The 23,963-nt window shown below is 38.2% G+C and overlaps 1 protein-coding gene across 3 annotated transcripts in view; it reads right to left on the bottom strand.

Moving 5' to 3' along the window:
* Ctsc (cathepsin C) overlaps positions 1–23,963 on the bottom strand; it is a 65,437-nt gene that overhangs the window by 16,530 nt on the left and 24,944 nt on the right. For 2 of the 3 annotated variants that reach the window (XM_070034812.1, XM_070034814.1), the window contains exons 3-4: positions 19,750–19,916; positions 16,936–17,091 (exon numbers count right to left, since the gene is read on the bottom strand). In XM_070034812.1, coding sequence (XP_069890913.1) covers positions 16,936–17,091; positions 19,750–19,916 — 323 coding nt within the window. The remainder of the gene's footprint in view (positions 1–16,935; positions 17,092–19,749; positions 19,917–23,963) is intronic. The other variant, XM_070034813.1, reaches the window with a different exon arrangement.

Below are 23,963 nucleotides of genomic sequence, written 5' to 3'. Positions count from 1 at the left end.
AGAACATTTATCTCAGTTGTCAATATTCTATCATCAGTATAAATGTGTTTCAATGAATATCATTAGACACAGGAACTTAATATAATTCAAAGCCTGTATCTCAGTCATAAGCAACTTGCTAGAAATGGCTTCTCACTTTCTAGCTGGGTGCCATTCAGCAAAGAATTTTATTTCTATTAAAATGGGCACAATCATACTTACTTCAAAGGGTAGTTGTACATATTCAGTGTGATGTTGATGTTGATGTTGATGATGTAATACTGGCTAACAAGTTCCTGTCTCCAAGTCCTGAATAAATGGCAGCTCATGATAACTACCACTACCATAAATTCTATATAAAAATGTTGTGGTAATCTACATAAGTGGTAATCTGGTACAATACAGGCATTTAAATATTAACTTTCATCTTTCTACCACCCTTTAAGGTAGAATATTTCACCACCAATACTCACAGACTAAAAAGAAAAATAAAATCAGTATCAATAGAAAGAGTCAAAGTTTAGTAATATTCAAGTGAAGAAATAGAAAATGGAGGGACACCAAAGTAGAAATTAAATATTTTAAAAATATTATACATTAATGTTTTGGGTATAGATTCGTGCATGCGTGCGTGCATAAGAGTGTCATGGACTTTCTTTTTTTTTAATTTAATTTTATTTTATTTGAGAACATACTGTACAGAGGGGTTACAATTACATTGGCAGGATAATGCATACATTTCTTACCAAGCATTGCAGCCTCCTCCTTTGTTTACCCTTCACCTCCCTTCCAGCTTCCCCCCTCCCCTCCACCCAATCATACCACCCTCCCACCCCCACACCAACATTGTAAAGCTTGCTTTGACATGACATTTTGTAATTCTCATTGTTGCAACAGGTCCACCTGAATCCTTAAACGACTTGTTTGTCCCCATCTCTTCCACATGTTATACTGACATCAAATAAAGTGAAAGCGGGGGGTTACACTGTGGGGGAGGGACATACAAAGCAACAAAGAAATAATCTTCTAAATGCGTTAGAAACACATGCATGAAAGAAACGAAAACATTAAAATACATATTTAAGGGTTCGTTTTCCTAACATCACATTATCTGACCTTTTCCGCTTGACTCATACCTATACTAGATATTGCAAATAAGGGAAACCATGGGACCTATGTTTCTTTGGGCCTGGCTTACTTCACTTAATATAATTTTTTCCAAGCCTTTCCATTTCCTAACAAATGGGGAAATGTCATTCTTTCTGATGGAGGTATAGAATTCCATTGTGTATATATACCAGATTTTCTTGATCCATTCATCTACTGAGGGGCATCTGGGTTGGTTCCATATCTTAGCTATGGTAAATAATGCTGCAATAAACATAGTTGTGCTGGTAGCTTTAGTGTGGTCTTGTTTGTATACATTTGGGTAAATGCCCAAAAGTGCCATTGCTGGATCATAGGGGAGATCTATGTGAAGTCTTTTGAGGAACCTCCATACTGCTTTCCAAAGTGGTTGAACAAGTTTACATTCCCACCAACAATGAAGTAAGGTTCCTTTCTGTCCACATCCCCTCCAGCATCTGTTGTTGTTAGAGTTCTTGATTTTTGCTGTTCTAACTGGAGTGAGGTGATATCTCAATGTTGTTTTGATTTGCATTTCTTTTATGGCTAGGGATGTTGAACATTTCTTCATGTGTCTATTGGCCATCCTTCTTTCTTCTTCAGAGAAGCTTCTCTTTAAGTCTTTCGCCCACTTATTTATTGGGCAGTTGTTTCTTTGAGGATTTGTTGTTGGGTGGTTTAATTTTTTGAGTTCCAAGTATATTTTAGATATGAGACCCTTGTCCATTGTATGGCTAGTAAAGATCTTCTCCCAATCGGTGGGCTTTCTATTGATCTTGCTAGCTATGTCATTTGCCCTGCAGAAGCTCTGCAACCTTATGCAATCCCATTTGTCCAACCTTTCTTTGATTTGTTGTGTTTCCGGGTCTCTATTCAGAAAATTTCGGCCTGAGCCAAGGAGACCTAGGGTTTCTCCTATTCCATCCTGTAATGTTTTCAGAGTGTCTACTTTGAGTTCAAGGTCTTTGATCCATTTGGAGTTGATTCTGGTGCAGGGTGATATATAAGGATCTAGCTTTAGTTTTCTACATGTAGTTAACCAATTTTGCCAGCACCATTTACTGAAGAGGCTGTCTTTCTTCCATTCTATTGTTTTAGCTTCCTTATCGAAGATTAGATGGCTATAGGTCTGTAGGTTCATTTCTGGGTTTTCAATTCTATTCCATTGGTCCTGAGGTCTGTTCTTATGCCAATGCCAAGCTGTTTTGATTACTATGGCTTTATAGTAGAGTTTGAAATTTGGTATTGATATTCCTCCAGCAGTGTTCTTTCCGTTGAGGAGTGTTTTTGCTATTCGGGGTCTTTTATTGTTCCATATGAATTTTTGGATTGCCTCTTCTATTTCCTTGAAGAATGAGGGTGGAATTTTGATAGGTATCGCGTTGAATTTGTAGATAGCCTTGGGAAGTATTGCCATTTTCACGATGTTAATCTTGCCAATCCAGGAGCATGGGAGGTTTTGCCATTTTTTAAGTTCTGTGTTGATTTCCTTTTTCAAGATTTTAAAGTTTTCATCATAGAGGTCCTTCACTTCTTTGGTTAAGTTAATTCCTAGGTATTTTATTTTTTGTGGGGCTATTACAAATGGAGTTGCTTTCCTAATTTCAGCCACACTTTTCTCATTGTTGGCATACAGAAAAGCCATTGATTTTTGTGGGTTAATTTTATAACCTGCTACTTTGCCAAAGTTTTGAATCAGCTTGAGTAATTTGGGAGTGGAGTCTATGGGATTCTTTAAATACAAGATCATGTCATCTGCAAAGAGGGAGAGTTTTATTTCTTCTTTCCCTATTTGGATCCCCTTTATGTCTGCATCTTGTCTTATTGCTGTAGCTAGGCATTCTAATACTAGATTGAAGAAAAGTGGAGAGAGTGGGCATCCTTGTCTTGTTCCTGAGTTAAGAGGAAATGGCTTTAGTTTTTCGCCATTGAGTATAATGCTGGCTGTAGGTTTGTCATATACAGCCTTTATTGTATTGAGGAATGTTCCATGGATTCCTAATTTTTCCAAAACCTTCATCATAAAGGGGTGTTGGATCTTGTCAAATGCTTTTTCTGCGTCTATTGAGATAACCATGTGGTTCTTGTTCTTGCTCCTGTTGATGTGATGAATAATATTAATTGATTTGCGTATATTGAACCAGCTTTGCATCCCTGAAATGAATCCTGTTTGATCGTGGTGTATGATTTTTTGGATGAATTGTTGAAGTCGATGGGCCAAAATTTTGTTGAGAAGTTTTGCATCAATGTTCATCAAAGAAATGGGTCTATAGTTCTCTTTCTTTGATGAGTCCCTGCCCGGTTTTGGGATGAGGGTTATGATGGCTTCATAGAATGTGTTCGGTAGTGAGCTTTCTCTTTCAATTTCGTTGAAGAGTTGGAGGAGAATTGGTGTGAGCTCTGCTTTGAAGGCCTTGTAAAATTCCGCTGTAAAACCATCTGGTCCTGGACTTTTCTTAGCTGGGAGGTCTCTTATTGCTGTTTCTATTTCAATGCTTCATATGGGCCTGTTAAGATAGTTTAACTCATCTTGGTTTAGTTTTGGCATGTCAATATTTGCTAGGAAGAGGTCCATTTCTGTCAAGTTCTCAAACTTATTAGCATAAAGTTTTGAGAAGTATTCCCTTATAACGTTCTGAATCTTGGTTGTTTCCGTGGTGATGTTTCCATTCTCATCTCTGAGTTTATTAATTTGGGTGTGTTCTCTTCTTTTTCTGATAAGATTTGCTAAGGGTCTGTCAATTTTGTTAAGTTTTTCAAAGAACCAACTCTTTGTTTTGTTGATTCTTTCTATAGTTTTTTTGGATTCTAATTCATTTAACTCTGATTTAATTTTGATTATTTCTTTCCGTCTACTGGATTGGGGTTTATCTTGCTGCTCTTTTTCAAGGAGGTTTAGCTGTGTCATTAAATTGCTAGTTTCCGATCTCTCCAATTTGTTGATGTAGGAGCTCAGAGCTATAAACTTGCCTCTGAGTACTGCCTTTGCTGTGTCCCAGAGGAGCTGGTAATTTGTGTGTTCATTTTTGTTGAATAGCATGAACATTTGAATTTCCTTTCTAATCTCTTCCATGACCCACTCTTTTTTTTTTTTTTTTTTTTTGGTCCGGTTGTGGGGCCTGAACTCTGGGCCTGAGCACTGTCCCTCAGCTCTTCAGCTCAAGGCCAGTGCTCTACCACTTGAGCCACAGCGCCACTTCTGGCTTTTTTCTTCTTGCTTATGTGGTGCTGAGGAATCGAACCCAGGGCCTCAGGCATGCAAGGCAAGCGCTCTACCACTGAGCCAACTTCCCAGCCCCCCATGACCCACTCTTGATTCAGCAGTGTATTGTTCAGCCTCCATGTGATACCGGACTTTCTTTGGTGGCTTTTGGTGTTGAGTTCTAATTTTATTCCCTTGTGGTCAGAGAGAATGCAAGGTATAACTTCAATGTTTCTGAATTTAGACAAGTTTGCTCTGTGGCCTAGAATGTGGTCTATTTTAGAAAACGTTCCATGTGCTGCTGAGAAGAACGTGTATTCTCATGCTGCTGGGTGAAATGTTCGGTAAATGTCTGTTAAGTCTAGTTGTCATGGACTTTCTTGTCAGGGCTCCCTTCAAACATGATACTCAGATTTCAGCTTCCTGAGTATCTAGGATTACAGACATGAGTCACCAGGGCCAGCTGGACTCATAGACTTTAGAGACTATGGAAAAAATTCCAGACTCAAGAGAGATGTGATTCAAGCAGTTTTAGACTCCATAAACCTTACATTAGGCTTCTATTACATCACTGAATTTTTACAACAGAGCTAATTTATATAAAAAAAACGCTACAGGAAATCTAGTAGCTTCAGCATTTCCTCCTTCATTTGACTCTCTCTCTTTATCTTAAACTTTCTAGTACTTTAGTAGGAAAAGCAGCTCTTTGTAAAGTTAGCCATTCTTGGACACATTCAATTGTCTAAGCACAGCAAGTTCCTCAGAAATCCTGCACATGACACGTGGCAAAGTCTGAGGCTTAAGTCTTTTGGATAATCTAACAGCATCTCTCTGCCTCACCCTCTGTCCCTCCCACATGCTCCTTCCCAGGATCCTTTAGCAGTCCTCAACTTCCTATCTCACGAACACACACTAGATATTCACTTAAGTGAATCTAATAAGGAGATAATGTTAAGCTTACTTACCCAATTTTGATTTTAAAAAACAAACACAAAAAAACTCTTAGAATACACTTTGAGCACTACTCTGGAAGATTCTTTTGAAAAAGGGGCAAAGTTATGAGAGGATGTTGCCATGCAACAGGCACTCAGAAACAGACTTCCCTAAAAAGCACTGACTACTCACTACTCATACAGGCCCTCAAGGGAATGAAAATCAGGATAAAATCCTAGCACCTCTGCATTCATTTTGCATCTGTCTCCTCTGCCTTTAAGCTTCAGGTAAGACTCCTGCTTTACTCCGCACATAGATATTTTCCAAAAACTAGTGATATCTAAGCTATCTCACTACTGCTCAAGCCTGATGGCTCCAAGATAAGAGTAGCAAAGGTATGTTACTGTTAGCCTGTCGAATGTCTTGTCCTAGATCTCTCCAAAGGTGCCTGAAAGTCTCCAGTCATTGGGCTAAACCTACAGTCACTTTGGAATCCAAAATGATAGAGCCTCATAGACAGATGGCTCCATGATTAGATTACCCTCAAGTAGGAGCCATCCTTTCATGGGAACAAGATTGCCTTCACAAATAATAAAGACCTCTCCAGAGCCACCTTGAAGAACTAGAACTGAAATAATGATTACCTATACCCTACCTGGACTAACACTGATAAGGACACAGACCTCTTGTACCTGCCTCATTCTTCTCTACAGTACCTACAGCTCATGTCAGCACTTACTGAATCCATTTATCTGTTCTTTCCAATATGGCCAACAACCATTAAAGCTCCTTTTTCTGCCCTCCACCATTACTTGTCACTCTGACATATTGGAAAGAGTGACTGAGGCAGAATTTTCCCCCCTAAATTCCAATGAAAATATTCCATATAGTTACCTAATTGAAAAATGTGCTGCCTTAAGAATTTCAGCCTTGAAATGAAAAGGTTAGTGATGCATCATCGTTACTTAAGTAATAAAAAATTTGAACCACTGATTTTGTAGGTAATTAATCATTATATTCTGTGAGAATTGAATAATACGTCAATGTACTAAAAGAAAATAATCTACCTACATAATTTACTAATTCTCATAAGCTCCCCATTGGTTTCAAGTTCTTTTTCCTTGAATCACATTATCAATTTCTCCTGAAGAAGCCTCCCAGGGAGATCCTTGGCCCCATGTTAAATGACAGGGACCACAAATGCTTTGTAAATCCTGATACAGTTTTGAAATGAGATGTTAAAAGATTATATAAATCCCTGGCTGGATAAACTGAAAGTGCTATGACTTAATTTCCTGAAGGTTGGAAATGGAGGTATAATGATAAATAAGGATTTTCTTTAAATGTTTCACTGAGATCTTCAGATTAATATAGGTGGTTAATTTGTGAGTAATTATTGACAAGTTGGAGGTCATGTGATGGAGGAGAGGCATAAATTAAGGTAAAATGAAAAGAAACTTTTTCAAGAATTCTGTGACTTCCCCTCAATGGATGAAAAGATCATGAAAATGTGGTAAAAATACACAATGATATTTTACCCATCCATTTCAAAGAATGATTTTGTACTGTAGGTAAAGAAATAGAAAGACCTGGAAAAATTATGTGAAGTGAAGTAAGTCAGGCCCAGGGAAACAAATGATGCATGTTTTTCCTTATATGTAGAAGTTAGACTTAGATTACAAACTTTTAAGTAAATTTGTTGGGTGGCATACAAGTGTTCACAAATGTATTAACTGAAATATGGCAGATTTAAGGGCAAGTTCAAAAAGTATAATGCTTAGAAAGGCAAAATCAAAGTTCAACAAAATAAATACCAGGAAGTGGAAGTGGGTACTAGGGGGAGGCAAGGTTAAGGGGAAAAAGGTAGAGGAATGAAGAGGGAAGAATGTTGTCAATAATTCAATGTATGTCTTACAAAATTAAGAAGAATGAGGGAAGAGGTGGGAAAGGGAAGGACAGGAGAAAATGTTGAAAGGGCACTGATCAAGATGCATTGTATTCAGAAACTGATTTGTTAAACAGCAATTTCTTTCTACAAATAGTTAAAGACTAAAAAAAAAAAAAAAACTACAGGGAGGCTTAGGAGAAACTCTAGAGCTTCTGGGCACAGATCAAAACTTCTTAAAAAAAGATCTAGAAACACAACAAACCAAAGAAAGACTTGGTAAGTGGGACTGAATCAACCCCAAAAGTTTCTGCACAGCAAAGAATACAGCTACCAAGCTAAAAGAAAGGCCACAGAATGGAAGAAGATTTTTTACTAGACAAGGGTCTAGTATCCAGAATATACTTAGAGCTCAAAAAATTAAGCCCTCAAAGAAAAAAACCACCTCATTAATAAATGGACTAAGGACTTAAAGAGAGTTTTCTCAGAAGAAGAAATAAAAATGGCCAATAGACACAGAAAGAGATGCTCAACATCTCTGGCCACAAAGGAAATGCAAATCAAAATAACACTGTGATTTTACCTTATCCCTGTAAGAATGGCCATTATAAAGAAAAGAAACAATAACAAATGCTGGTGAGGATAAGGCCAACAGGGAACTCCTTTACACACTGTTCAACCACTCTGGAAAGCAGTATGGAGGTTTCTCAAAACACTAAACATAGAACTATGCTGTGATCTAGCAATCCCATTGCTGGGCATCTATCTAACAGAACACAAACAAATCTACAGCAAAACCACCAGTACAATCATGTTCGTTACAGCACTATTCACCATAACCAATGGACAAATGGATTAAAAAAATATGACATATTTGTGTATATGTATATATATGAACATATATATATATATATAATATATATATATGTGCATTTTACCATCCATTACAAAGAACGATATAGAACCATTCATAAGGAAATGGAAAGACTTGGAAAGATTTACATTAAGTGAGGTAAGCCAGACCCAGAAAAACAAAGATTGCACAGTTTCTCTCATCAGAGGCAGATAGAATGTGCCTATAAATCTGTTACGTAAACACCCTGGGTGATATACAAGCAGTTACAAATGAATTAAATGAATTAAAACAGATGCGATGGAGAGCTTAAATAGTATAATTTTTTAGAAAGACTAAGTCAAAGCCCAACAAAATTAGCACCAAGAAATGGGCACATGCAAGGGGAAGGGCTGGGGCCAATGGAAAAGGGGTAGACAATGAAGCGGGGAGGGGAAAATGAGTCAAGAATTCATGGTATATACCACAAAATTGAGACATGTAAAAGAAGGGGTGGGTCAAAGGGGGAAAGGGGATGACAGATCAAGATGCATTGTATTCATATACTGCTTGATGAAGTGACACCTCTTAAAGAAAATAATACCGGAGTTCCGGGAAGATGGCGGAGGAGAAGCTGGAATCTGAACAAGCTCTCGCATAGAAAGTAGTTTTAGAGTTCCAGTGAACAGTCCTAAGCCAGAGAATCACACCAAGTGTGCCATCATAGGACAGAGAGTTAGACAAGAGAGGGGAAGCCAAGGAAACGCATCAGCTGCCGCTCCGGCGGCGGGGTCGCGGCGGCGGCCACCGCCGCGGAGTCATACCTGAGACACAGAGAGTCGGGGACGAAGGAGCCAGACGCAGCAGACGAGCGGATTCTACTCAACACCAACAAGAACCGACAAGGAGCGGACATCTTCATCCTGCTGTTTGCAGACCAGAGACGACCCAGGATCCAAGACTCGGCGTGAGTACAAGCCCGACGTCCTCACTCCTCAGGGAGCAGAGGAGGGAAAGCCACCCCTCCCCCCCCAGCACCGGTGATCTCCATCTTGGATACCGACAAAGCTCGGAGGAGCTGCTAGCTCCAGCTCAGGCCTTGGAATAAAATGAGTCATTTAGCAGGTCACAAGAACTTAACGGCGAAGTGACCTGCCAGACTCAGCTCCATCCAGGGAAAAGTCACCCAGCTCAGGCGCCAGCCATCGGAGTGCCTTGCCTCACTGGGTAACCAGAGCCAGAGGCTGCCCCTCCCTCTAGCAGCCACCACAATCAATTGAAAAACAGAAACCCTGAGAATGGCTCCAGGCTGGGCGCTGTGAGCTTTATCACAAAATAGCCCCAGGGAAAAGCTACTGTTTGTTGAAAGGCCTCAACTCTACCCAGAACCTAGCCTCATCACCACATCCCCCTCTTTTGTGACTCTCAAAGCAGACCACCCTCCCAGAAAACTAACCTGGGAGGGGGATCTCAAATCTTGGGTAAAGCAGAGCATCTTTCTGCCTCTTCCAACCAACCGACTTAAGAAACCAATCAAGCCACAGGACCTCAAGCTGACCAGAGACTCCAACAAGAGACTGGTTGCAGACAAAAGGGAGATACAGGATTCTTCCCACTCCTCCCCCCCCCAAAAAAAAAAAAATCAAAAGACTTTTTTTTTTTTCTTCTTCTTCTTCTTTTCTTTTTTTTTGCTTGTTTTTTGTTTTTTGTTACCATATATATATATATATATATATATATATATATAAATAAATTTTTTTCCCTTCTAAAACTTTTATTAATCTTTAATTTTTGCCTCTTCTGAAAAAATAATTGTTTTCCAGTAACTTTTTTTTTTCTCATCTTATAATTTTTATTTTAGGAGTACGTGAATGAGAGTTTTCCTTTCTTTTCTTGTCTTCTTTCTCTTTTTCTTTCTTTCTTAATTATCTTTTTGTTTTTTATCTAGCTCTACTGAACTTCTGATCTTTTCTTCTCCCTTTCCCATCCTTAAAGTTTTTCACATCTCCTCTATGTCCCTCCCCTTCTCTGAACATATTCACATTCCTCTCTAAATAGACGGTCTTTTAACCTCTATAATAACATTAATTTTTATGTTTCTATTCTTTTTCTGGTCTCTCTTTATTCCCCTTTCCGTCTCTTCTTTTTCTCTCTCTCTCTACTTGCATCCTACCCAACCCATTTCCTGCACTGTGATTAGGACATAGTTAACTCTCCCTGTGCCTCCCCACACCAATCTATTCCTATTTTTTACCCACATCTCTCCCTAATCCTAATAATTTCTGGTTTTCCAAATTCTTTTCTGCGGTTCGAAGTCCTTTAACATATAGTCGTTTGATGTTGAATAGATGTATCTGTTGAACTAGATTGTATCTGTAGACTATTGACTGTACAAATGCAAACTTTGGTTGATGGTTGCCTTAAGATAGTGTTCTAGCACAAAACTGGTGCAATCTTTATCTCAAATGGGCCCAGTAAGCCGGAAAAACACAAGAAAAATGGCAAATTCGGGTATCTCAATTCCCAACCTTGATAATCAGGGATTAGAACAGATAAAGAGTAATCCAGAGGAGAGTTCCCAAATAGCTCTACAAACACTAATAGCAAACATGATAAATGAGAAGTTTGACAATGTACAAAGGACTCTGTATGAGCGTGATAGGGAGAGAGAGGAGGCATCCCAGAAGTTTATACAGGAATATCATAAGCGTGAGGAAGCTTCTCAAAAACTGATACAGGATTTGCGTGAACAACTTGAGAATACTCAAAGAGAAAGGGAGGAATGGCGTGAGCAGGCAGAGAACACTCAAAGAGAACTGCAGGAATCCCACAGAAGGGAGGAAACTAATCAAAGAGTAATTCACGAATTAAGAGACCAGGTAGAGAATACACAAAGATCACTAAAGGCATTCATGGAATCCATTAACAAAGAGCTGAAGGAAGTCAGGGAGACCACAAAGGGAATGCTGAATGGAACCCAACAGAAGGAATGGGAGTCCAAAGAAACCATAACCAATCAACTAAGTGATTTGAGAACAAACACTGAACACCAAATTAAGGAAGTAAAGAAATTCATACAAGACCTAAAACAGAGCTTCAACAAAGAACTTGAAGCCATCAAAGCTGACCAATTAGAAGGAAAAGAGATAAAAAACAAAGTAGAGAGTCTTGACAGCAGGTTAGACCATGCAGAAGATCGAATCTCAGGGATTGAAGACAGCCTAGATATTATAGAGAAAGAACATACAACCATCCAAGACAAGTCCAAGAAATATGATAGGTCTATCCAACACCTGGAAGACACCATCCGAAGGCCCAATCTAAGGATAATGGGTGTAGAGGAGCACCTAGAAACAGAAGTTAATGGTCTAGGAAATTTGTTTAACAGGATCCTAGCAGAGAACTTCCCAAACATACAAAAAGATAGGCCTATTCAGATACAAGAAGCTTTTAGAACCCCAAATAGACCAGACCAGAATAGGACATCCCACCGTCACATTATAATCCACACAGGATCAACCCAGACCAAGGAAAAGATCCTTAAAGCTGTCAGGGAGAAAAGGTTAATCACCTATAAAGGGAAACCAATTAGAATTCCCTCAGATTTCTCAGCAGAGACAATCAAAGCAAGAAGAGCCTGGAATGACGTATGCCATGCCCTAAAAACAAACAACTATCAACCAAGAATACTGTACCCAGCTAAACTCTCCTTCATAACTGAAGGCCAAATAAAAACCTTCCATAGCAAAGAAAAATTGAAACAATACATCTCCACCAAACCAGCCCTACAAAAGATTCTTAAAGATGTCCTACACATAGAAAACCAACAAGAACGCAACAAAGGCCAAGAAACTGCACCCAAACTGAGAATCCAAGAACCTTAGGAAGAACCCAGTTTTCACAGCCCCCAAGAAGGTGGATAACATGGCAGGAACTCCCAAATACCTCTCAGTCCTATCTCTTAACGTTAACGGACTGAACTCTCCAATTAAGCGACATAGACTGTCTAGTTGGATTAAAAAACAAGACCCTTCTATCTGCTGCCTGCAGGAGTCACATCTTGCCCGTAAAAACAAACATATTTTCAAGGTTAAAGGCTGGAACAAAATCTACCAAGCAAACGGCCCTCATAAACAGGCGGGAGTTGCAATCCTAATATCAGATAAAATAGACTTCAAACTACAATTTGTGAGAAGAGATAAAGAAGGTCGCTACATACTGATTAAAGGATCTCTCCTTCAGGAGGATATTACAATTCTAAATATCTATTCGCCAAACAATGGAGCACCCAAATTTATCAAAGAAACACTACTTTCCCTCAAATCCCATATAGAGCCAAAGACATTAATTGTTGGGGATTTTAACACACCACTCTCCCCACTAGATAGATCAACTCGGCAAAAACTCAACAGAGAAACCGCAGATCTAAACAGCTGCATAGATCAACTAGCCTTAACAGACATTTACCGAACATTTCACCCAGCAGCATCAGAATACACGTTCTTCTCAGCAGCACATGGAACGTTTTCTAAAATAGACCACATTTTAGGCCACAAAGCAAACTTGTCTAAATTCAGAAACATTGAAGTTATACCTTGCATTCTCACTGACCACAAGGGAATAAAATTAGAACTCAACAACAAAAGCCACCAAAGAAAGTCCGGTATCACATGGAGGCTGAACAACACACTGCTGAATCATGAGTGGGTCATGGAAGAGATTAGAAAGGAAATTCAAATGTTCATGCTATTCAACAAAAATGAACACACAAATTACCAGCTCCTCTGGGACACAGCAAAGGCAGTACTCAGAGGCAAGTTTATAGCTCTGAGCTCCTACATCAACAAATTGGAGAGATCAGAAACTAACAATTTAATGACACATCTAAACGTCCTTGAAAAAGAGCAGCAAGATAAATCCCAATCCAGTAGACGGAAAGAAATAATCAAAATTAAATCAGAATTAAATGAATTAGAATCCAAAAAAACTATAGAAAGAATCAACAAAACAAAGAGTTGGTTCTTCGAAAAACTTAACAAAATTGACAGACCCTTAGCAAACCTTATCAGAAAAAGGAGAGAACACACCCAAATTAATAAACTCAGAGATGAGAATGGAAACATCACCACGGAAACAACCAAGATTCAGAACATTATAAGGGAATACTTCTCAAAACTTTATGCTAATAAGTTTGAGAACTTGACAGAAATGGACCTTTTCCTAGCAAATATTGACATGCCAAAACTAAACCAAGATGAGTTAAACCAGCTTAACAGGCCCATATCAAGCATTGAAATAGAAACAGCAATAAGAGACCTCCCAGCTAAGAAAAGTCCAGGACCAGATGGTTTTACAGCGGAATTTTACAAGGCCTTCAAAGCAGAGCTCACACCAATACTCCTCCAACTCTTCAATGAAATTGAAAGAGAAAGCTCACTACCGAACACATTCTATGAAGCCATCATAACCCTCATCCCAAAACCAGGCAGGGACTCATCAAAGAAAGAGAACTATAGACCCATTTCTTTGATGAACATTGATGCAAAACTTCTCAACAAAATTTTGGCCCATCGACTTCAACAATTCATCCAAAAAATCATACACCATGATCAAACAGGATTCATTTCAGGGATGCAAAGCTGGTTCAATATACGCAAATCAATTAATATTATTCATCACATCAACAGGAGCAAGAATAAGAACCACATGGTTATCTCAATAGATGCAGAAAAAGCATTTGACAAGATCCAACACCCCTTTATGATGAAGGTTCTGGAAAAATTAGGAATCCATGGAATATTCCTCAATACAATAAAGGCTGTATATGACAAACCTACAGCCAGCATTATACTCAATGGTGAAAAACTAAAGCCATTTCCTCTTAACTCAGGAACAAGACAAGGATGCCCACTCTCTCCACTTCTCTTCAATCTAGTATTAGAATGCCTAGCTACAGCAATAAGACAAGATGCAGACATAAAGGGGATCCAAATAGGGAAAGAAGAAATAAAACTCTCCCTCTTTGCAGATGACATGATCTTGTATTTAAAGAATCCCATAGACTCCACTCCCAAAGTACTCAAGCTGATTCAAAACTTTGGCAAAGTAGCAGGTTATAAAATTAACCCCCAAAAATCAATGGCTTTTCTATATGCCAACAATGAGAAAAGTGTGGCTGAAATTAGGAAAGCAACTCCATTTGTAATAGCCCCACAAAAAATAAAATACCTAGGAATTAACTTAACCAAAGAAGTGAAGGACCTCTATGATGAAAACTTTAAAATCTTGAAAAAGGAAATCAACACAGAACTTAAAAAATGGCAAAACCTCCCATGCTCCTGGATTGGCAAGATTAACATCGTGAAAATGGCAATACTTCCCAAGGCTATCTACAAATTCAACGCGATACCTATCAAAATTCCACCCTCATTCTTCAAGGAAATAGAGGAGGCAATCCAAAAATTCATATGGAACAATAAAAGACCCCGAATAGCAAAAACGCTCCTCAACGGAAAGAACACTGCTGGAGGAATATCAATACCAAATTTCAAACTCTACTATAAAGCCATAGTAATCAAAACAGCTTGGTATTGGCATAAGAACAGACCTCAGGACCAATGGAATAGAATTGAAAACCCAGAAATGAACCTACAGACCTATAGCCATCTAATCTTCGATAAGGAAGCTAAAACAATAGAATGGAAGAAAGACAGCCTCTTCAGTAAATGGTGCTGGCAAAATTGGTTAACTACATGTAGAAAACTAAAACTAGATCCTTATATATCACCCTGCACCAGAATCAACTCCAAATGGATCAAAGACCTTGAACTCAAAGCAGACACTCTGAAAACATTACAGGATGGAATAGGAGAAACCCTAGGTCTCCTTGGCTCAGGTCGAAATTTTCTGAATAGAGACCCGGAAACACAACAAATCAAAGAAAGGTTGGACAAATGGGATTGCATAAGGTTGCAGAGCTTCTGCAGGGCAAATGACATAGCTGGCAAGATCAATAGAAAGCCCACCGATTGGGAGAAGATCTTTACTAGCCATACAACGGACAAGGGTCTCATATCTAAAATATACTTGGAACTCAAAAAATTAAACCACCCAACAACAAATCCTCAAAGAAACAACTGCCCAATAAATAAGTGGGCGAAAGACTTAAAGAGAAGCTTCTCTGAAGAAGAAAGAAGGATGGCCAATAGACACATGAAGAAATGTTCAACATCCCTAGCCATAAAAGAAATGCAAATCAAAACAACATTGAGATATCACCTCACTCCAGTTAGAACAGCAAAAATCAAGAACTCTAACAACAACAGATGCTGGAGGGGATGTGGACAGAAAGGAACCTTACTTCATTGTTGGTGGGAATGTAAACTTGTTCAACCACTTTGGAAAGCAGTATGGAGGTTCCTCAAAAGACTTCACATAGATCTCCCCTATGATCCAGCAATGGCACTTTTGGGCATTTACCCAAATGTTTACAAACAAGACCACACTAAAGCTACCAGCACAACTATGTTTATTGCAGCATTATTTACCATAGCTAAGATATGGAACCAACCCAGATGCCCCTCAGTAGATGAATGGATCAAGAAAATCTGGTATATATACACAATGGAATTCTATGCCTCCATCAGAAAGAATGACATTTCCCCATTTGTTAGGAAATGGAAAGGTTTGGAAAAAATATATTAAGTGAAGTAAGCCAGGCCCAAAGAAGCATAGGTCCCATGGTTTCCCTTATTTGCAATATCTAGTATAGGTATGAGTCAAGCGGAAAAGGTCAGATAATGTGATGTTAGGAAAATGAACCCTTAAATATGTATTTTAATGTTTTCGTTTCTTTCATGCATGTGTTTCTAACGCATTTAGAAGATTATTTCTTTGTTGCTTTTTATGTCCCTCCCCCACAGTGTAACCCCGCTTTCACTATATTTGATGTCAGTATAACATGTGGAGGAGATGGGGACAAACAAGTCGTTTAAGGATTCAGGTGGACCTGTTGCAACAATGAGAAGTACAAAATGTCATGTCAAAACCAGCTTTACAATGTCGGTGTGGGGGGGGAGGGGGGTATAATTGGGTGGGGGGAGGGGGGTAAAATTGGGTGGGGGGAGGGGGGAGGCGGGGAAGGGAAGGGAAGTGTAAACAAAGGAGGAGGCTGCAATGCTTGGTAAGAAATGTATGCATTATCCTGCCCATGTAATTGTAGCCCCTCTGTACAGTATGTTCTCAAATAAAATAAAATACAATTAAAAAAAATAAAATTAAAAAAAAAAGAAAATATTACCTACTTAAAGATAACAAAAAAAATAAGAGAAACAATATAGAAATTTAAAATTAAAAAAGGAATTTATACGTGGACAAAAAGCATGTGTGTCATATTGTCTGAAAGCAGGTCAAGGCCATAAATACAGTAATGGCCTTAATTAGATTGCTTGGGATACCAGGATGAATTTTTTCCCCTAGAGAGCTGGTGCAGGAAAAGAAATTGTAAGTATTCCAAAGAATGTCAAAAATGATGACAAAGAAGACACAGGAAGAAAGAGCTAGGAGACAAGAGGCTCTTCATTCATGCAAAAGGGAGACTATGAAATCCTAATCCAGACAGCGGAAAATGGAAGAGGAACAAAATAAACATCAGACAGTATGAAAGCAAACATCCAATATAGGACTTAAAAAACAAATGAATGAATGTATGAATACAAACAGAAGATGAAAAAAAGACAACATAAGGAGTGTAAATTGGAAATCACACATGGCAGTAACACTCTACATCTTGTACTTAGGAAGCCATGGCAGGAAGATCTGGAGTTCAAGGGAAGCGTGAGCTGTGTATAAACATTGTCTAAAACAAAACTAAACCAAGGCTAAATCTGGCAATAATGATGGGTGATGCAGGGGTTAGCTGGAAGAAAGATTGGCACTCAAAATCCTTTTTTGTAGTAATAAACAGATATATTATATTACCTTGGAATTCTGTGATTGTGGCCTCCACTTCTCCTAATCAGATCTCTCAGGCTCAGAGTCTCATATTCCATGTATGCTGTTGCAGTCCACGACTTCTGAATGGCATTGATAGTTTCCACGAAGTTGTGGTTGTATTTGTAGAGCCTATTAAAATAACTGCCAGCAATGTGAGATAATATTAGATATAGTATCGCCTGATAAAAATAGATTCTACTAAAATAGACCCTCATGCTCTGTATCCAAGGAGAAGGTGCAAAAGTCTTTCAGGGATACAACTGGTCATATGTATGAAGAGCTTAAATTGTAATGTCTCCTATTCATGTGTCTAATACTATTCAGTGAAATACTTTTATACCAGTGATAGGATATAGACTACTTAAATAAATGTTCTAAAGTAAGGGACTAATTAAATCAATAATGGTGGTTTCTTTCCTAGACAGTTTGTGTGTATGTGTGTGTGTGCACGCACGCGCGTATGCATGCACGCACGCGACGCACGCACATGTGCTGACTGGTGCTTGAATTCCAAGTTTCTCTAACTTATTGGGCTTTTTCCACTCAAGGGTGGCACTCTACTGCTGGAGCCACAACTCTACTTTCAGTTTTCTGCTGGTTAATTGGAGATAAGAGTCTCATACACTCTTCTGCCCAGGCTGGCTTTGAACTGTGATCCTCTGATCTCAGCCTCTTGATTAGCTAAGATTACAGGCATGTCCCACCTAGTGCTCAGCTATAATATTTTCAAGATGCTACCAATGTTCCTTCCTGCTTACTGCAAAATATAAAGCAGAGGCTCTTTTATTAAATTAATTAATCATTAATTCTTTAAAAACAGAAAAAAAATTAAATTGTAGTGAAATACTTTAGAATTTTTTCTATTGAGGAGAGACACTTTGTCACTGATTGCAACTATTTGAGAAGCATAGCTTGCTCTACTTGTCTGGCTTAATCCTTACATCAAGAAAAACTGAATATGCTGATATGTGCATTACCATAAAGACAAGATGCCATCATAGGTCTTAGACACTATTATTTTTGGTGTTTTAAGATTGCAGGAGATTAAAAAATAATGTACTTTACTGTAGAATAACATCATTACAAGCTGAAAGAAATCCTGAAGGCAATTTAGGCCTAAATACTCATTTTACGGTGATGCAACGTATAGAAGCTTCTTCACTAAATGAGATAATATTTTTGAAATGCAAATAAGGCCTCTTAGTATTATCTCATCCCAAATAGTAAGGTGAACCATGAAGAGCTTAGCATAAAACTTGCTGCTAAAGCAGGAAAATAAACAAAGCTACTTAGAGATCAACTCAAAATGGAATACTTAGAGTTACAAGCAGGATTAATCCTTTAGACTTGTCTCCTTTACTTCTTGTCTGCAGTGGCTCATTGACTGTGTTTCTTGGACTTTCCATGATTTCCCCAAATAAGTAACACAGAAAAGATAAAGAGAGTTGTTTGTATGAGATCCTTACAATAGACTGTTTGGGGCTGAATTTTGTTAGCACAAAATTTGTACTGGAAGCCCACACTTGTAATCCAAGCTATTCAGGAAGCACAGATCTAGAGATTGAGGTTTAAAGCCAGCCAGGGTAGGAAAGTCCATGAAACTTTTGTCTCCAATTAGCCACTAGAAAGGTAAAAGTGGAAGGTGGCTCAAGTGGCAGAGCTCCATTCTTGAACTGGAACAAAAAGAGCTAAGGGACAGTGTTCCAGCCCTAGTTCTCTGTCTGTCTGTCTGTCTATCTGTATGTCTCTCTCTCTCTCTTTCTCTTTTTCTCTTTATCTCTCTCTCTTTCTCTCTCTCTCTCTCTCTCTCTCTCTCTTTCTCACACACACACACACACACACACACACACACACACACACACACACACAATTTGTGCACTGAAATCATAATCCACAGTCTCTCAACACCCTATGTTAAGGTAGGACAGTTTCAAGCTAATTATGGTAAATTAGAGTTGGCATCACTGGTGTCCTCAGAGACCAGTGCAGGACCCAGTCAAAGAAGGATAAGTGAGAACACCTGGTAAGGTAAAGCTAGTCAGTTACAAAAGAAGGTAAAGCTTCAGGAGAAACCTGACACCACTTTCATCATGGACTTGGATCCTCACCTGTCCATGGAACTGTACTATCACAACCAGAGTAAACTGGGTACACAGATGTGAAAAATCTCGATTTCACTAACTTATTATCTTGTTTCAAATGTGTTCAGTTTGTATTCCTTGCACTTCCACACACTATTATACAACTGCCCAATAAAATTGACTACTAATTTGTAATTCTGTAGTATTATATACAATGCATTTTTGTGTGTGTCAGTAATAGGACTTCAACTCAGGGCCTCCCACTCTTGTTTGGCTTTTTTGCTTAAGGCTACCACTCTATTATTTGATCCACAGCTCTACTTCTAGCTTTCTGCTGGTTAATTGGAGATGACAATTTCATGAACTTTTATGCCCAAGCTAAGTTTCTAAACACAATCCTCAGATCTCAGCCTTCCAAATAGATAGTGTTACAGGCATGAGCCACCAGTGTCTAGCTCATATAATGGATTTTTTTTAAAGCTCTCATTAGTTCATTAGTTTTCAAATTTTTTTAAGGGGGGAAATTGCTTTCTCTATTAATTCTATCAGTTGATTTTTTTTTTATTCAGTGAAGTTTATATAACCATAGCTTACATTTCTAAGCCAACTAAATTGTATGGAATTAAAATACATTTTCAAGATTAAGTATGCATATATACTCACACATCCCATAAAACAAAAATAAAAACAAAATATAGGGGTTTCACTTGAAACTCACTTTTCCTGAGGCCTTGAAAAGTGGGCCATATTCATGTTCACATTCTTAGATGTGCTTTCTACTTTCTTCCCAGTGAAACAGGCCCAATTCCGGCCCAGGACATCATGCACCCATCCGACCATTGTTTCATGGCAATAACTGGTCACCTTTTTGCCCTTGACTTCATACTGCAATCAAAGAAGAAACAGAAATTGAAACACAAATTCAGTCTATGTTTGGCACTCAGATCTGATTCTCATTTACCATAAAGATACCTTTTATTATCCTTTGGCAATCAAACAAAAACTTAACCCAGGAAGTTTATGTTTTGAGAATTATTCCTGAAAACAAAAAGAATCAGACTTTTCTATGGTTACAATCATAAGCCACTGAAGACAATGTACAGAACCAAACACTTGTGGAAAGAAAAGGCAAGGAACAAGCTCAGAACATGAGCCATATGCAAGGCATTTTACAAAAGTTACTTCATTTAATTCTCATATTGTAAAGAATTAACAATAACACATTTACCAAATAGATGTTAGTCTCAGAGAGAGTAAATGACTCCCAAACCCACAGAGCTGCTAGGTCAGAAAGATACTTCCCCTCAGTCAGTCTGATGACACATTTCCACTCAGGAAAAGCTCACATCATGAAACCTGAAGAAAAATGGCAAACATTTTTTTCATAACTACACAAAATCCTCTTTTTCTGTCAGTATTATGATTTATCAGGGTATAATAATTAAGCGTGGTCTAAGATCAAGATTGTCTCTATTTCACTGCTAGAGCGTTTTGCATATTTAAATGGTAACACTAAAAATTTTGTATGAAATCACAGACCCAGGATTAGAACTCAGACACATTCATGTTCTTGTGTAACCTGTCTTCTCATTAAGGAGTGGCACATAACCAGGAATGATAGCAGAGAGGATGGCAGGCAGAAAGAAAAGAAATGACATATGCACATTAGTAAAGATTTTTAGAATGGCTAGACAGCAAATACTGTTTAGGCTCTTCAAGACATTAATATGTCTGACATCAATTTGACAAAAACAGTGAGTTGGCTTTGGCTCTGAGGGCTACTCATAGTGGACCACGATCTAATCTAGTAGATGTTAATTTTCCTGTTTACAGACCTTGGCAAGCTTATTATTACAATTTTTTAAATGGGCCACACAGCAAACATTTAAGTCTTGCAGACAGGAAGGTATGTCTCAACTACTCAGCTATGCCACTGCAATTTAAAAAGTACACAGAGAATATATATGTGAATGAGGTAGGTCAGATGCTAATAATACTTTTTTGCAAAACAGTCCCATCCTTTGCCAACTTCTAATTTAGAAAATGTGCCAGCAACAATGACCTGCAGAATCTCATCAGACATGTTTCACCACAGTAAGCTGATACTCTGTGTGTACCACATTGCTAGGTAATGGTGTTAGGTTTGAGGTATTAAATGCATTTCCATGTGATTATTCTCAATTTACAAATATGCTTGCCAGAATGTATCATAAGTCTGGGGATATCTATAACGAGTTATGTAAAACATCTATGTTGTAGATCAGAAATGGGTACATATTGGTAATCTTAAGCAATTCAAGCTAAAATCCCTAAATTTCAATAATGTCTTTCTCTTTGGTATTGGGTTCTAATCACCTGCTCTTCTGCTGTACATTGGTAAGATGGGTTAGGTAAGGACAGGCCAAAGTTTCCTCACCCTTACTGTTATATGGAAAGTGGTGTGACAATGTTTTAAAAGTTAAGATTTATTTTATGAAAATCATTTCTCTCACACAGATACACCAAAAATTTATCTACAGGAAGATACAACACAATTATTATTACAGGTAGGTAAATTCTATCAAACAAAAAGTAATTTCATAACATTTGCATACTTATTACATTCTAGAGGAAAAGGGTAAGCAAACTATGTCTAGAGAGAACTGCTTCTTTCTGAACCTATAGTTTATTGTAGTAGTTTAACAGTTTCACATCTTCCATTCACAGCTGAATTGGTGTTAATATAGGCCAAGAGACCTAGTTTTAGTCTTGTACATATGGATGGGTATCCAGTTCCTAGCACCATTTGTTGAAGGGACTATCTGTTCTCCAATGTATGTTTTGGCACCTTTTTTTTTTTTTTGGGTCCGGTTGTGGGGCCTGAACTCTGGGCCTGGGCACTGTCCCTCAGCTCTTCAGCTCAAGGCTAGCACTCTACCACTTGAGCCACAGCGCCACTTCTGGCTTTTTTCTTATGTGGTGCTGAGGAATTGAACCCAGGGCCTCAGGCATGCAAGGCAAGCACTCTACCACTGAGCCACCTTCCCAGCCCTTGGCACCTTTCTTAAATACCAACCGTCTATAGATTTTTGTAGATTCATTTCTGGATCTTTGGTTCTTTCCATTAACAATTAGTATTGCTCTTTGTCCAAGATTGCTTCAGTTATTTTGGGTTTCCTTTACTTCCATATAAACTTTAGAATTGATTTTTCTACCTTTGTGAAGGATGTCACTGGAATTTTTGAGATGATTACACTGGAGATATAGAAGTTTTTGGTAGTATGGCCTTTTCACAAAATTGATTCTGCTAATCCATGATCATTTGTAGTCTTTTCATCTTCTGGTATCTTTTGCAATTTCGTTCTTCAGTGATTCATTTGCTATACATCTTTCACTTCCTTAGTTAAATTAATTCCTTAGTTACATTAATTTCTTAAGCTAATTTCTTAAATACATTTTCATTTTTGAGGCTATGGTAAATGAGATTGTTTTCCTGATTCCTTTCCCAGTCTATACATTGCTGTTATGTAGAAAAGTTACTTTGTATATTAATGTTCTATTCTAATTTTCAAAAAAAATTTTTAGATCTGGGAGTTTTCTGATGACTTTTTAGCATCCAAGTATAGAATAATAACATCTGGAAATGGGGCTAATTTTACTTCTTCATTGACTATTTTAATCCCTTTTATTCTATCCTCTCAACTTATTCCTCTACAATGAAGAAGAAAGGAGAGTGGAATCTTTATCTCATTCCTGATTTAAGAGAAAATAATCTTCACTTTTCTCCACTTAGTAGAATTTTTTTTTGGGGGGGGGTCCAGTTATGGGACCTGAACTCTGGTCCTGGGCGCTGTCCCTCAGCTCTTCAGCCCAAGGCTAGCGCTCTACCACTTGAGCCACAGCACCACTTTGGCTTTTTTTTCTTTTTGCTTATATGGTGCTGAGGAATAGAACCCAGGGCCTCAGGCTTGCAAGGCAAGCGCTCTACCACTGAGCCACCTTCCCAGCCCCCACTTAGTAGAATTTTGACTATAAGTTTGGCATATATAGCTTTTATTATGTTGAGGTATGTGCTTTCTATTCCTAGTTTCTCTGAAGCTTTTATTATGAAGAATATTGAGTTTTACCAAAGGTTTAATCCTGCATGTATTGAGATGATTGTGGGATTTTTGCATTTTCTCTTTTTATGTTGTATTACATTAATTCATTTGCATATGTTGAACCATCCTGTACACTTGAACACAAAGCCCACTAAAGCACAGTATATGATCTTTTTATTTCTTTTTTTTTTTTTTTCCGAGTCAGAACAGCACCACGCTCATGGTATTCAGGTAAGGGGTAGGCTTATTCATCATTCTGGCTAGCACCAGGCCATCTTGGTCCTCCACGAGGTGGGGAAAGAGAGCTGGGAGAACTGGGAAAGAGAGAGAGAGCTGGGAAAGAGAAAGAAAATAGCTAGAAAATAGCTAGAAAAGAGAGCATCTGGAAAAGGTGGGAAAGAGAGAGCTAGGAAAGAGAAAGGAGCTGGGAAAGAGAAGAGAAGGAAAGCTGAGAAAGAGCTAGAAAAGAGCAGAGAGAGAGTATATGATCTTTTTAAAAGTATCACTGGGTTCAGTTTGTAAATATTGTGTGGAAAATTTTTGCATCAGTGTTCATCAAGGAAATTGGCCTATAACAATTTTTCCAAGTCTTTCCATGTCTTTACAAATGTTATAATATCATTCTTCCTAATGAATGAGCAAAATTCCATTGTGTACATATACACATTTTCTTGATCCATTTGTCCATTGAGGGACATACAGGATGATTCCATACTTTGGGTATGGCGAACAGTGCTGCAATCAATAAACATGCTTGTGATGGTGGCTTTACTGTATCTTGGTTTATAATCTCTTGACTAAATGCCTAAGAGTGGACATGCTGGATGATGGAGTAGTTCCCATTTTTTGAGGA

The sequence above is a fragment of the Dipodomys merriami genome, unplaced genomic scaffold (genome assembly GCF_024711535.1).
Source record: "Dipodomys merriami isolate MVZ:Mamm:240054 unplaced genomic scaffold, mDipMer1.0.p SCAF_25, whole genome shotgun sequence".
Lineage (NCBI taxonomy): Eukaryota > Metazoa > Chordata > Mammalia > Rodentia > Heteromyidae > Dipodomys > Dipodomys merriami.
The sequence above is the reverse complement of the archived record's forward strand: the minus strand, read 5'-3'. Positions and strand labels throughout refer to the sequence as shown.